Source organism: Mesoplodon bidens, assembly GCF_964165515.1.
Source record: "Mesoplodon bidens genome assembly, chromosome: 19".
NCBI classification, from domain to species: Eukaryota; Metazoa; Chordata; class Mammalia; order Artiodactyla; family Ziphiidae; genus Mesoplodon; species Mesoplodon bidens.
In genome coordinates, this window is record NC_138179.1 from 38,901,330 (window position 1) to 38,916,693 (window position 15,364).

Below are 15,364 nucleotides of genomic sequence, written 5' to 3' on the forward strand. Positions count from 1 at the left end.
AGGCTGTTCCTGGGCCTTTTGGTGCCAGGAGATCCATGCAGGTAAGGGGGAGAGACTTAGCTCAGAAATTATTGGGCCTAGATTTTGAGTCTCTGATTCATTCACTGAGTATTTATTGAGTGCTACTGTTTGCAGGCACTGTGGAAACAACCATGACCAAAGAGGGCAATGATTCCTGCCCTTACGGAGCTTACATCCTGGGTGAGGAGACAGGAGATAAATACAGAAACAAGTCAAATATGTAGCATGTGTAAAAGTGAAGTGCTGTGGAGAGAAATAAAGCAAGGGAGGGGAATTGGGAGTGCTAGAGTAGGGGTGTCAAGGAAGGCCTCCCTTGTGGGGTGACATGTGAGCAGAGACCTGAGGAAGGCGAGGAGGGGTAAGGGCTTTAGCTTTTAGAGAGGCAGCATAGCTGAGTGGTAAGAACATGGCCTGTGGTGCCAAACTGCCCGGGTTAGCATCCCAGCTCTGCCTCTTACCAGCTGTGGGCTCTTGAATGAGCTACTTAACAGCCTTTAGTTCCCTCCTCTGTACCATGGAGATAATAACAACACCCACCCCACATGGCTGCTATGATTAAATTCGTTGAAGGGCATAAATGTATGAGCTAGGTGATGGACAAGGTTAGAGCTCCCATTTTACTCCTGAGTCAGATGGGGTGAGGGGGACGTTGGAGAGTCAGGCGAAGGAGCACTGTGATCTAACTTAGGTTTTCAAAGGGTCCTCTGGCCAAACTGCTGAGAACAGAGCAAAGGCAGAGCAGAGAGACCAGTTTGGAGGCTGAGGTCCTAAACCAGGCACAGGTGGTGGCAGCTTGGACAAGGGTAGGAGCTGAGTGCAGGAGATGGTGAGAAGTGATTTGATTCTGGATGCAGTTTAAAGATACAGTGATAGGATTTGCTAATGGATTGGATGTGTAAGAAATAGAAGAATGTGGGTTGGTGAGTTGGAGGTCCCCGGGTGTTTACTTTTAGGCATGTTAAACAAGATGCCTAGGAGAGCCAAGTGGAGACATTGACTGGCAGTAGGATATACACGTCTGGAATTCAGAGAAGGAAGTTCAGGCTAGAGAGAGGAATTGGGGACTTGTCAGTATATATATCCTTGGCTTTTTTGAGTGTGGCTTAAAGGAAGAACTTTTACTGTGTATGTTTTACATATTGTGTATGTTTTACATATATACTTGTATGTATATAATGTTGATTCTCATTATTCATGATAGTTATGTTCTATAAAGTTGCCTGGAACCCTGAGCTCTCGATTACTGAACCATCGCTCTTTATAGGGGAATTACAGGGTTCTTTCGAGCCTCTGGTCACAACACTTTTGTCCGCTGATGAATTCATAATCTTGTGTATGTTTGTGTTTCAAGACACCTTATTTAATATGTATTATTGATTCATTAAAATTGAACTCATGGCCAGCAGCACTATAATCCTTGACTGAACGAACACGTATATCTAACACGTATGTTCTCTTACCTTATATAACACATACATTCTCTGTGTGGCATGTCGTAGCCTTCTTTGCAGTTAGGAATCGGGCAGCACTTCAGCACAATGCTTGGGGGCCCAACAGAAAGCACAAAAATGCAAAAAATGTGGCACTAAATAGATCGCCAGAAAGACACTAATTTAGTGTGAGAGCTGGTACCAGAATGTAGAGTGCCGCCTCGTTCAGCCTCAGCTGGGAATGTGCACATCAGGTGACTCAAATTTTTTGCCCCTCTGCACATGTCCACAGATGATGGTGAAAGCACCTCGGGTATTGACTTTGGGGTTACAAATAAGTTTTAGCAGGTAGGCATATTCACAGATATGGAATCTGAATAGAAAGGATCGACTGTATTTATACTGAGCGTTTATATGTATACATATATGTATTTGAACTGAAACGTTTATGAGCCAATACTTTATTTGATGCACTCTGGTATTTTTTATTTTCTATTTTATTTATTTTTTAAAAGTTGGTCATAACCTGCAATGGGTTACAACGTGCAGTTTGAAAGCATGGTATAGGTTAAAACTGGGAGATTGGGGGCTTCCCTGGTGGCGCAGTGGTTGAGAGTCCACCTGCCGATGCAGGGCACACGGGTTCATGCCCCGGTCCAGGAAGATCCCATATGCCGCGGAGCGGGTGGGCCCGTGAGCCATGGCCGCTGAGCCTGCGCGTCCGGAGCCTGTGCTCCGCAACGGGAGAGGCCACAACAGTGAGAGGCCTGTGTACTGCGAAAAAAACAAAACAAAACAAAACAAAAACAAACTGGGAGATTGGATGAATTGGATTACCTCTGGAGGGAGGGAACCATCACGTTTCTCCAAGACTAGGAAGCCAGTGTGGGCTGAGGGGAGTGGCTTCTGAGCCTCCGTGAATGCTTGTGTTCTTGGGTACCCTCCCAGGTGACCGTCTTGGTGCTGCAGGGCCGGCTGGATGAGGCCCGACAGATGCTCTCCAAGGAAGCCGACACCAGCCCCACCTCTGCAGGCATGTGCCGAATCCTTGGGGACCTGATGCGGACCATGCCTGTTCTCAGCGTATGTGCAAGCAGCCCTGCTCTTTTGGGTCATGGAGGTGGGTCCATTCAATGAGCGTAAGGGGTTTGTGTGGTGATGGCATCTCTCTGCGTCTCTTCCCGTAGCCCGGAAACACTCAGACACTAACGGAGCTGGAGCTGAAGTGGCAGCACTGGCACGAGGGGTGTGAGCGGCACCTGCAGGACGGCACGTTCGCCTCCAGTCCTCACCTCGAGTCTCTCTGCAAGGTCTGTGGGAAGCAAGTCCAGGCCAGGGTCCAAGTTGGCTTCCCCCGGGGCCTGTGGCATCCAGTGCAGCAACGACATGTCCTCCTGGGACAGGGCTGTTTATTGGCTCTGAGGGAAGGAGAGAGCTTTCAGTCGAGGTCAGGAGCATTATCGGGGAGTCACCCCCAGACCTAAGGGAAAGCATCTCTCTTCTCAGATCATGCTGGGAGATGAAGCTGCGCTGTTGGAGCAGAAGGAGCTTCTGAGTAACTGGTATCATTTCCTAGTGACCCGGCTCCTGTACTCTCACCCCACAGTAAAACCCATGGACCTGCACTTCTATGCCCAGGTGAGTCTGAGCTCCTTGGGGTGGGGAGGAGGGATCCTGGGGGCTCTGCTCCCTGCTGGGTCGTTTTCACCATGTGGCCTCATTGAGTTGAACCTCCCTGGAAAACAGGCAAGAGCTTTCCTTTGGCCCCTTTTTGAAGAACCCCATCACCCTTCTCCAGTGTTCCCTATACAGCAGCCCTGCCTGCCCCCTTGACTCTCTGCTTCCACCTGGCGATTGAATGGGTCACCACCTTTCCACAGTCCAGCCTTGACCTATTTTTGGGAGGTGAGAGCAGCCCAGAACCCCTGGACAACATTTTGATGGCAGCCTTCGAGTTTGACATCCACCAGGTGATCAAGGAGTGCAGGTAGGACCTGCTGCACCATCACCATTCTCACCGTCTTAGGTGTGCGGTTCAGTTAGGTACATTCACAGTGTTGTACAGCCATCACTGCCATCCTTTTCTAGGACGTCCTGTTCCTTCTTGCTGGTGTCTTAACCTTCTGGTCACAGACCTGCTTCCCCTCCACAGCCACATTAGGTAGACAGTGGCTTCTCTCTGGACAAGCTTGGGGGCCTTCCTGAGGCTGGAGGGCTACTGTGTCTATAACAGTTTGCATTTCAGGGATGTTGACTTAAAATAACGTTGCAGGAAATTACTTTGATATTTAAAATCCAGAAACAGCCAGCAGACTTATTTCTTGGAACCTGATGGACATGCAGCCACCTTAAGGGACTTCTCAACAGGCTCACTCTGGTGAGCCAAGAGCCACCGCACCATTGGGCTCCCGGCTGGGTCTGTTCAGAGCAGGGATTCTATATCAGCCCTCTCCCCAGACCTCTCCCCGAGCCTTCAGCAAAGGCAGGAAAGGGAATGTGAAACTGAATGCAAGGTAAAGCTTTCCAGAAATTCCCGTGTGTAGTAAGTCAGAAAGAATTTACCTTCTCTTCTTGTACAGCCTGGAAAAGTAGGTGTTGCACCAAAGACTTGGAGAAGGGAGAAGGTTGGGAACTGGAGCAGATGGCGTTGCTCGAGTATCAAATTCACTGACTTTGACTGGATCCTTGTTAGTAGATCTGGGCGGTGGGAAGGTCTTACCCCCTACCTTACTCTTCCTGTTTGGCCGAAAGCAAGCCAGGGCTTCAAGAAAATGGTGTTAGATTTGGAGAAAGGAAAAGGGGTTTTGTGTCAGTATTTTTTGCACAAACCTGTAAAATAGGGACTTTAGTGGAGCTGGAAGATGACTTACAGAACTCAGCTGATGGTAGCTGGCGGCCAGCGTGGCATCTGCATGGAGGGTTAGTGAGAATAACTTCCAGAGGCACTCGCGCATCGTTATTTGGCTTTGTCAGGGACTCTGCCTATAATTCGAAGTAATAGGCATTCCTGAATATGTTGTCTAAACAGCAGTGGGTTATTTCTTCCAGGGCTTCCTTCATAAGCCACATCTGGATTTTTAAGATTTGAACAGAGCAAGGAGGAAGGACAATAAAAAAGGGAAAGTACCTTGTTCTTTTCAGTGTCAGTAGAAGGAAAATATAAGGACATGCCAACGAAGAGGAGTGGCTTTTATGAACGCCACAGAAAACGGCGTCACTCTCATGCCAGTTGAGGAAGGGTAAGGCTTGCAGCCCCTCAGTCTGGGTGTCTCTTGCTCCGGCAAGCAGGAAAGGATCTGAGGTATTTCTGTTAGCTGTGAATCTAGGAGTTTGGGTTTTTCTGATCAGGAAGCTACTTCCTACCCTATTCTGAAAGAGGCACTGAAAAGCAAGTCCTGGGACCTCATCCACGAATTGGAAGAAGGGCTGAAGTACCTTCAGAGAGAGTAGCAGTTTTAGACATAATGCCCTCCTGGATGGGGAAGGATTGGATCTGGGGTCTCGTGAACACCCGCTTTCTCACGTGTTGTACCAGTCAGGCCCAAGCTCGATTCCCAGGGAAGAGGGCTGTGTCTTTCTGGGACTGGGCCAGTGGGCTGGTGGTATAGGAAAGCCTTGCTGCTTTGGGTGTGACGTCAGCTGGGTTCATGACTGCCCTGTGAAAGGGGAATGAGGGGGATCCTTTCTCAAGGCGCAGAAGGGAGCTTTCTGTAGGGCCACCTGATTACCCCCATGTCAACTATGCCAGGCCCTAAGGGGCAGAGAGGGATCCTGAAGCAGAGCATAGAGGCCCTTGGAGGCCACAGTTCATCAGCCCCTGCTGAAGGGCCACGTGTTTGCCTATTATCCCCACAGCTAAAAGGAGAAGTTGGGAATCTTCCAAGGGCTCGTTTCTCCCCTTCTGGTTTGCAGCTGCTAGTTCTTGCTGTCTAGCAAAAGGAAAACAGGAACTGGTACATACTCCACAGGGAGCTAGGCAAGATGGCATCTTCCTGGTGCTCTTAAAGTCCTCCAGAAGTATCAAACTAAAAGGAAATAGGTCTTCCTTCAAAAACTAAGAAGAGGTCCAGTTTAATGTTTGCCTAATTTAGAATCTTCCTGTTAGACCTTCGGCCCAGCCCATTACCTTGGCTTCAGGGTAGAGCGGTGTGTACAGACCCTCACGCTCTATTCACAGAAGAAGGTCCACAGCCACCAGATCGTGGCTGGTCAGAGGCAGTGGTTGCTGCGGAGCCACCAGAAAAGCAGGACATGGGGTTGGCATGAGGGGGAGACAGCAGCCCCAGTGCAGGGCGAACCGTCCGTTGGAGGTTTACAGCTGTCAGCCCAGGGCAGGGCCTTCACCAGAGGCCTCGCGGGTCTTCCCAGCTCCAGAGTTCTCCCTTTTCCAGCAGAGGCCACCCCAGAGCAGCTAATTTAAGTCTTCCCTGAACATCTTTGAACAGTGAGCTTGTTCACTTGTTCCATTTAGAGCCTGCATTCAGAATTCTCCATTTTTTTTTTTTTTTTTTTTTTTTTTTTTTTTGTGGTACGCGGGCCTCTCACTGTTGTGGCCTCTCCCGTTGCAGAGCACAGGCTCCGGACACGCAGGCTCAGCGGCCATGGCTCACGGGCCCATCCGCTCCGCGGCATGTGGGATCCTCCCGGACCGGGGCACGAACCCGTGTCCCCCGCATCGGCAGGCGGACCCTCAACCACTGCGCCACCAGGGAAGCCCAGAATTCTCCATTTTATATGTGTGTGAACATCCAAAACCTGTGTTGTTCAGACTTGCACAAGACCCTGGTGTCCGTTTTCATTTAGCACTTCTTCCAGTCTCGGTCACTCAAGCCTTTTCATTAGTTCGTGGCCTCAGTGGTCGCTGCCCTGCAGCCTTGAGGCTGGTATGCCCTCTGGGAAGACACCCGAGGGCTGCGCAGACTGGCGTGTGTCGTGGCTGCCTTAGCTCTGGGGTCTTCCACAGCCCCCTTGCTGGCTGTATTGCTATAACCATCAGCTAGAAGTCTAGGTAACAGCTGCTGTTTTGGGAGGCTGAGGTATTGTTTTCCCCTCACCCAGCCTACTCCCACACCTCTTTCTTTTTAAGTGCAACTCGTTCCGCATTTATCAGACATCGCTTATGTGCCTCACACTGTACCAAGCTTTGAGATTACAGCAGTTTTTCTTGTATGGAGTTTACAGTCTAGACCAGATGTTGTGGGATCCTTTAAAAGAGGACCCTATATCAGATTGGAAGTCAGGAAAAGCTCCTTAAGGAGGCTACACTTACGTTGATTCCTGAAAAGTTAAGTGAAGGACACTAGAAAAGGTCATTTTAGGCAGAGAGAAAGCATGGGAGGAGGCACAGGCAGGGAAGAAATGTGGTCTGTTACCTGCTTAAGGAACTGCAAACATCTCTATAGAACCAAAGGACTAAATGAGAGGTGGCTTGAATTGGTGACAGAGGTAGGAAAGAAATCAGATTATCAAGGACCAAATAAACTATCCCCCATAGTTTTGACTTTATGAAAATGGGGAGCCACTGAGGACTTTCAGCAGGACAGTGCCATGAAATCTGTATTTGAGAAAGAGCAGTCTGAAGAGTATGAGGACAGCAAGGCTGGTGGCTGGGAGACCAATCCTAAGGCCAGTACAGTTACCTGTGTACAAAGTGGTAATAATTACAGGAATGGTGATAATAATAGTTCACATTTATTAGTTTTTATGGAGTATTTCATTTTATCATGCAACAAACCTTAGGTGCTGTTATTTCATGCCTGTCTTACAAACAAGGAATGTGAGGCCTAATAAAGTCACCCTGCCAGCTAACAAGGGGCTCTGTGGGTATTTGGACCCAAAGCCGTTCACCAAAGTCCATACTGTTTACTGAGTTCTTAAGCACTAACCAGTCTATTGGTAAGTCCTATTAGCTCAACTTGAAAACATATCTTGGGGCTTCCCTGGTGGCACAGTGGTTCAGAATCCGCCTGCCAATGCAGGGGACACGGGTTCAAGCCCTGGTCCGGGAAGATCCCACATGCCGCGGAGCAACTAAGCCCGTGTGCCACAACTGCTGGGCCTGCGCTCTAGAGCCCGCGAGCCACGACTACTGAAGCCCGCGCACCTAGTGTCTGCGCTGTGCAACAAGAGAAGCCACCGCAACGAGAAGCTGGCACCGCAACGAAGAGTAGCCCATGCTCGCCACAACTAGAGAAAGCCCGCGTGCAGCAATGAACACCCAACACAGCCAAAAATAAATAAATGAATAAATAAATAATTAAATAAATTTATTTTTAAAAAACCCACAACATATCTCACAACCAGCTACTTCTTGATCCCTCCCCAGCCACTGCCATGGCCTAGCCCCATCACTGTTACGCTGAACTGTTTTTTTTTTTTTTTAATAAATTTATTTATGTATTTATTTTTGGCTGCATTGGGTCTTCGTTGCTGTGTGCGGGCTTCCTCTAGATGTGGCGAGCGGGGGCTACTCTTGGTTGTGGTGTAGTAGCTTCTTTCGTTGTGTCGCACGGGCCTAGTTGTTACGCGGCATGTGGGATGTTCCCGGGCCAGGGATTGAACCCGTGTACCCTGCCTTGGCAGATGGATTCCTAACCACTGCGCCACCGGGGAAGCCCTTCCCTGAACTGTTAACAGGTGGCCCCTTACTGGCTTCCCACTATCACCTGTCTCTGTATTGTCCATTATCACAGAAGAGCCTAAGTAATCTTTTAAAACTTAAACCATGTCATTCTGTTTACTGTCCCAGTGGTTTCTCATCACAAGGCCCTAAGTGAGCTGGCCTCCACCTGCCTTGAAGTTGGAGTCACATGGGCTTCATTCTGAAGTGGGAACAAGACAAGCTTACTTTTCACCACTGAGCCTTCACACTGGCTGCTTCCTCTATTTCAGGAATGCTCCTTTCCCTTGTCTTCCTCTGGCAGGTTCCTTCTCATCCTTCAGCCCTCTGCTCAGACAACCCTCATGACTAATTTTCTATAGAGAACTTATTCTAGGAAGGGGGGGATGTGCGTGATTTTACATGTGAGGAGGCAGCTTGTTTTTACATCTTCTCAGTTTACACTTTCTCACCTTATATGATATTTTATTCTTAGGACTGGTTATTTCTGACTTCATCTATTATATTTGAATTTTTCATAACTCTGAAGATAGCTTCAGAATCTCAAAGCACTGTACTGACCATTTTAATTCCTTCACTTTGACAATGAAGCGGAAGTTAAAAGAAGGGAAGTGGTCAGTCATTGAGTAGCAGGACTGGATTTGAACCAATGTGCAGTGCTTTCCTATGGACACAGCTATGTAGTTGTTGGTAAGCAGTTTAAGTAGAGGACAAGTTATCTGTTAACTTCAAGCTCAGGTTTACTGTTTTTTTTATTTATATAGAGTACTGTTCAAAAATACTCTTTTTAAAGCAGTTTATATCTGTTTTACCACTTTTTTCTTAAAACAGTCCAGGTAGGCAAGAGGTAAAATTACTTCCATTTTATAGATGAAAGGGATACAGAGAGGTAAGTGACTGACTGAAAGGGCAGCCTTGACTTCCAGTTGTCACACTTTGTTAAATCGCTCTCTAGTTAATGAAATAACAGTATTTTAAACTTTTAAATTATTGGGACTTCCCTGCAGCGCAGTGGTTAAGACTCCACGCTGCCAATGCTGGGGGCCCAGGTTCGATTCCTGGTCAGGGAACTAGATCCTACATGCATGCCGCAACTAAGACCTGGCGCAACCAAGTAAAAAAAAACCTTGATACACAAAGGACCTATGATGAAATTACAACAGTTAAGAGAAAAAACATCCAATGAGTCAGGGTTTGTTTAGGGGGCTGTCATAAAGAGATATCGTATTTATTGGGACTCTTGTCTAAAAAGGACAAAATCAAGAAGGAACGCAGCAGAATTACAAAATTATGAAAGTCATCGTTAAAGGCAATCCTGGACGAAGGAAGCACCCTATAAGATTTGAGCAAAGGCGCCTAGTGGTCAGGGTTCTGGGGCTTTCACTGGGTTCACTCCCTGGTCGGGGAACTGAGATCCCTCGAGTGGAGAGGCACAGCCAGCAGCAACAACAAAAACGCATTGGAGCGTGATGCTTTGTATAGCATGTAGTGAACTTATATAGCTTAGTGTTCAAAGGTGGTAGTAGAAATACAAGCGTTTTTGAAAATTGGCATCGTTTTTTGAATGTCAGATACATATGCATAGCTGTTAGTAAAGTTGGAATATATCTAATATATGAAAGAAATTTAGGGAGGCCAAATGACATTCCATAATGATGGAATTCTGGAGCAGATGAAGTATCACAGTATCCGTATCCCTAAGATCAAGGCAAAAGTTTTAAACATTTATCCAGTAATTCAGTGTACACCAATCCCCATTCTTTTTATATCCTGAAGGCAGAATTGTTTACCTTAGTGAACGATTACACCGGGGACAGTGTAGTTGCCTTAGTCTGCTCCCTCCACTTTACGTGGGGTTGATCTTGCCTTACAGAAAGGAACCATTAAAGTTTCTTTTCCCTCTCCCAAGATTTAAAAAATAGTCAAGCATTATATACAGAAACAGGAAGGCCTACACCAAGTAACAAATAAAAAATATAATTCAAAATGATGTATGCACACTGACAGTAAGTGCATAGTATACTCTATACAGAAGGATGCTAGAGAGTTTACAAAAGTTGGTGATGTAAAAAAATTAATCAGACCTTTAGAGGGCCTTAGGAAATGTCATTTCTAACAAGGCCTACAGATGATTCTAGGTTTTGATTAAAATGTGGTTTGGGGAAGGACCTCTGACTTTCATTATGTGTCAGATTACATATCCAATAAAATCAAATTACAAATCATGTAACCGAACAAAAAATAATTTCTTTATACAAGGTAGTAACAGATAACAAAGTATTAATAGATAACACAAGATGGTTTTTAAAGTGACATCCTATATATAGTTGTGTTCATAAAGTACACTAATCAAAACTATGAAACAGAAAAATTAACAGCAAATTCCAGTGCAAAAGAAGATGTTCTTTTGAATTCCATGTTTCATTAAGAATCAAAACCCACCAATCTTTCAGTCCTTTTCTATTTTTTTATTCTTTCCCCCACCACTGGCCGCATGGCATGGCATGCGGGATCTTAGTTCCCTGACCAGGGATTGAACCCATGCCCCCTGCTTTGGAAGTGCGGAGTCTTAACCACTAGACTGCCAGGGAAGTCCCTTTCAGTCCTTTTCTTGTATGTTATTCTGTGTCCGCAATTTCTATATCTAATTGGGTTCCTGGATTTTATTTCATTTTCTGTGTGACATTCTCCATTGAAATGTATCATTGGCTGCTGCTTTGGGGGTTGAATGTCCTTCTCAGTGTTACTAGTCCCCACCTAGTGGGCAGAAACTTCTCACTCTGTGCTCCCAGATTCCAGCTTGCCTCTGTCCCTGCCATCCTTTTTAAGCAAAAGACATGTGGGGTTCCTGCTTATGTTCCACTCATGTGGGCCATGCCCTCTCATCCTGACTTTGAGTCTTGCCTTGTGTCTGAACCTGTAGCATTGCCCTGAGCAACTGGTGGTTTGTGGCCCATCTGACAGACCTGCTGGATCACTGCAAACTCCTCCAGTCGCACAACCTCTAGTAAGTACGCCGTGGCCACGCCAGCCCTCTTCTTGCCGCCATCCAGGCTCCTGAGGGTGGGTTGAACCGAGTGCCTAGAAGGGAGGTTGGGCTGCCGAAGGGGGCCCTGAATAGAGCAGGCCCAGAGTCTTGGTCCCGTGTTATGTTTTATTCCAGCTTTGGATCCAACATGAGAGAGTTCCTCTTGCTGGAATATGCCTCAGGACTCTTTGCTCATCACAGGTAGGACGGCCCCAGGGGTGTGGGGTGGCGGTGGGGTGGCGGTGGGGTGCTCTTCAGCAGGCAGCTGCTGCCAGTGGAGCTCGGACTGTGTTCTCTCCCGTCTGGTTCCCTGAAGGCTACAAGGTCTGGGGGAGGAGCCGCCTTGGGTGCTAATTCCCAAGCCCGAGGCCCTCAACGTCTGTCCTCCTCGGACCTGTGCAGCCTGTGGCAGCTGGGGGTGGATTACTTTGACTACTGCCCTGAGCTGGGCCGAGTTTCCTTGGAGCTGCATATTGAGCGGATCCCTCTGAGCACAGAGCAGAAAGCCCTCAAGGTGCTGCGGGTTTGCGAGCAGCGGCAGATGACTGAGCAAGGTGAGTTGGCTGTCCTCCCAGCATACCCTCTATGCTCATGCCATGTGAGGCAGCCTGGAGAGCGTCTGGGCACTGGGTGCCAGGAGGTAAACCAAAACACAGGAATATCTTTGCGGAGGGACAAAGAGCTAGGGATCCACTGGCACCTAGAAGCAGTCGAGCCCATTGCCTGGTTATAAAGGTCCTGACCCACTCTCTCTCACGTGTTTGCCAGAGGTCAGGCTGGGGCAGGTGCGAGGTGACTTGTCCCAGGTGGGTTGCTGTTGCTGGCTAAGGCTGGCTGGGTGGGGAAGCAGGACCGGAGGTGGCTCGGGGAGAGCACAGGGAGGGAACGATGCTGACGGTGGCCCCGTCTCCTGTCCCTCACTGTCGAATGATAAAAACCTAAGTTGTTGTTCTTCCCAGAGGTATTGCATGTTTATGACCGTCTCTGAAAGCATATAGCATTCAAGACCCAAAGGATGGTAGGATTTTCAGCATGTGGACAGATATTGGAGGCGCTGATCTGTGGGGAGCAATACAAAGATTTTTACCACCCCTGAGATGAAACCCACTCACAAAGCCAGTCCTGCCAGGAGACAATTTATAAACCTCAAAGTTCCTAGTTCTGGGGGCCAAACTGTATTTGCAGCCCACAGAGAAGCCGTGTAAAGCTCAGAGGAGGTGGGAAGCTGCTTCTATCCCAGCAGGGTTCAGGAATGGAGTGATTTGTAGGGTGACAGTTTCGTCTTTACTGTTTTCCCTGCAAAGTTCGCAGCATTTGTAAGATCTTGGCCATGAAAGCTGTCCGCAACAATCGCCTGGGCTCCGCCCTCTCTTGGAGCATTCGAGCCAAAGATGCCGCCTTTGCCACGCTGGTCTCAGACAGGTGGGCTCAATCTGTGTGTGCTTCCTGGGTACTGCCTGGGCAGTTGGGAGGCTGAGGAGGTGGGCCTGGGACTGCTGCTCTGACCTCTGGGCTGGGCCTTGTAGGTTCCTCAGGGATTACTGTGAGCGAGGCTGCTTTTCTGATTTGGATCTCATTGACAACCTGGGGCCAGCCATGATGCTCAGTGATCGACTGACGTTCCTGGGTGAGTCTCTCTGCGCTCTGTCCCCTGGACCTTCAGCACAGGTGGACAGTTATGGAGATTGGAGGGACTGTTCTAGGCTTCTCCAGTCTAAAACACATAGAACCCTGTGTACCAGTCTCTGCAAAGGATATTTTTTGGTAATTTCAAGCTTAGAAGTTGTGAAAGTAGTGTAAAGAATAAGGAACTGCCATACACACTTTATCCAGATTCACCAGTTATTTATACTTTGCCTCATTTGTCTTATTCTCTCAATCAGGTTTTTGGGGAACAGTCGGAAAATAAGTTGGAGATTTATATGGAGACTCTCTCCATAAATAGCTGAGCGTGTATTTGTTAAGAATAAGAACATTCTCTTATATAACCACAGTTATGAAAATCAGGAGGCTCAACGTTGATGTAATACTCGCATCTAATCCATATTCTGATTCCATCAGTTGTCCCAGTAATGTCCTTTATTTTGTCTAGGTTCATGAATTTAGTTTTCATGTCTCATTAGTGCCTCTGCCTTTCTTGGTGCTTCCTTAATCTTGACATTTTTGAAGAGTCAGTTCAGCTCTCTTGTAGAATGTTCTCACTTGGGGTTTATCCATGAGCAGCCTCAGATTATATATTTGGGCAGGAATTCCACTGTGGTGATGTATCCTCCTCAGTGTTGTCCCCTTATTGGTGGAGTTCACCTTGGTCACTTGTTTAAAGATTTTCCCTTTGACAATTTGTGGAGGGATACTTTGGGATTATTTAAATGTCTTGTTTCTCATCAAACTTTGACCCACTAGTTTTAGTAACTACTGGTGACTTTCTGACTGCCAGTCCTTGTGTTTCATAGTTGGCATTCCACTGTATGGCAGGCTTCCTCTTCGTCCCCGTTTATTCTTTCATTTACATCAGTAATGGCCTTATGGGTTATTTTATTCAATCTGTTATAATTCATGACTTTTGTTTATATTGATGCTTATATTCTCCCAGGTTTGGCTCTCTGGAACCCCTTTTAAGTGTGTATTTTGAATCCTTTTGGTCTTGTTGGCCCGTGAGCTTGGAGGCCACTCTGGAAGAACTTCCTTGCTCTGTGGAAAGGCTGGTCTGGGGTCTCTTTTGTTTAGGATCAGAGGTGACTTAGTGTGCTCTGTTCTCAACAGGAAAGTACCGCGAGTTCCACCGGTTATATGGGGAGAAGCGTTTTGTTGATGCTGCTTCTCTTCTCCTGTCATTGATGACGTCCCAGATTGCCCCCCGGTCTTTCTGGATGACACTACTAACAGATGCCTTGCCCCTTTTGGAACAGAAACAGGTACAGGTTGAGTCCACAGTGATTTTCTTCTGTGCGTGTGTGCGTGCATGCGTATGTATTCCCCTGTAGCGCCCACTCTGGAAATACGTATCTACACAAGAAAAACTACTTAATTTGAAATGTGGCATCTGTCTACTGATAGTGCTCAGCCCAGGACCCCAACAAGAGCTGGGAGTGAGAATGGGGGTCTGCTCTACCCTCCCAGGGTTGCATACAGGAAGCACACTTCTCCAAGTGAGATACAAGAAAGGATGTCTCAGCTTGAGCCCATGCCCAAACCACTGCAGGCTTTGGCTGGGGAACAGCTAAGCGAAGCAGCATCTCTCTCCTAGGTGATTTTTTCAGCAGAGCAAACATACGAGCTGATGAGATGTCTGGAGGACTTGACCTCAGGAAGACCAGTGCGTGGAGAGCCTGATGCCCAGCAACTCCAGGTCAGCTGAGATTTTCCAGTTTGTTGGTAGCACAATGGAGATGAGAAAAGGCTCCTTCTAGCTCAGGTGTACCCCCACCCCGAGATGTTGGCCCCTTACAAACTCACATGCTTCTTAAGATACCCCTTAACCTGTAACTGTGACACACCAACTTATTTTAGGAGAAAATGGGGGTGATTCTAGTGTTCTCGTCTCTGTTTTTTCTTTCCTGTCAGTCAGTCAGTCAATCAGTCACAGTGGTCCTTTGCGTGCAGCTCCACCTCTTAAGAACTTCCTGAAAGATACTACTGAATGTTATATGCCTTTTATCTACCTTTGGATTAGAGTCTTGGGAACTATAAAGAAGGTAAACTTCCTGCTGTGGCTCATGCAGGCTCTTTGCTTTTAGGATGATGATGTAGAGACCACCAAGGTGGAAATGCTGAGACTTGCTCTTGCACGAAATCTTGCTCGGTCAATTATAAAAGAAGGCTCATTGGAAGGTTCCTGAGGCTGGCTCCAACATGTTATCTTTGTAAGGCAATGTATATACATTTTTAAAAGAATAAATGTTTTCTTTTGCAAATATAAGGCAAGTTCTTATAGAACTTACAGTTCTTACATCTAGGGAGTTTTTATCTACCACCACTGTAAACCTGAGGTAGCTGTCTTAGAGAAAAAGCCACCCCCAGAAGTTACCGTGAGTGCAGTGCCCTCCTGCTTGTAAGTAGAAATTTGAACAAGAGCATTCAGCGGTTTACTTGTGCTTCTGAAATTTGGCTTCACCTCACAATCATCTGTTAACTTTCCAGTTATCTTCTTTAAAAAAGAAAACGGTCTAGGAACCTTACCTTTCAGCAACAACCTCAGGTGATGCCAGCGTATCCACCTATCTACATTTGGAATTCGTAAGTAGCACCTTCCCCCATACTGGGGTG

General features: G+C 47.2%; 1 protein-coding gene across 3 annotated transcripts in view; it reads left to right on the plus strand.

Annotated features, from left to right (window-relative positions):
* NUP85 (nucleoporin 85) overlaps window positions 1–15,009 on the plus strand; it is a 29,095-nt gene extending 14,086 nt beyond the window's left edge. For 2 of the 3 annotated variants that reach the window (XM_081218528.1, XM_081218527.1), the window contains exons 8-19: window positions 2,400–2,534; window positions 2,639–2,761; window positions 2,958–3,089; window positions 3,332–3,438; window positions 10,994–11,077; window positions 11,234–11,299; window positions 11,501–11,652; window positions 12,403–12,520; window positions 12,625–12,725; window positions 13,862–14,013; window positions 14,346–14,447; window positions 14,836–15,008. In XM_081218528.1, the coding sequence (XP_081074654.1) occupies window positions 2,400–2,534; window positions 2,639–2,761; window positions 2,958–3,089; window positions 3,332–3,438; window positions 10,994–11,077; window positions 11,234–11,299; window positions 11,501–11,652; window positions 12,403–12,520; window positions 12,625–12,725; window positions 13,862–14,013; window positions 14,346–14,447; window positions 14,836–14,937 (1,374 nt within the window). In that variant the 3' untranslated portion in view covers window positions 14,938–15,008. Of the gene's footprint in view, window positions 1–2,399; window positions 2,535–2,638; window positions 2,762–2,957; window positions 3,090–3,331; window positions 3,439–10,993; window positions 11,078–11,233; window positions 11,300–11,500; window positions 11,653–12,402; window positions 12,521–12,624; window positions 12,726–13,861; window positions 14,014–14,345; window positions 14,448–14,835 lie in introns of all 3 variants that reach the window. The other variant, XM_081218526.1, reaches the window with a different exon arrangement.
* Window positions 15,010–15,364: the final 355 nt, after the last annotated feature.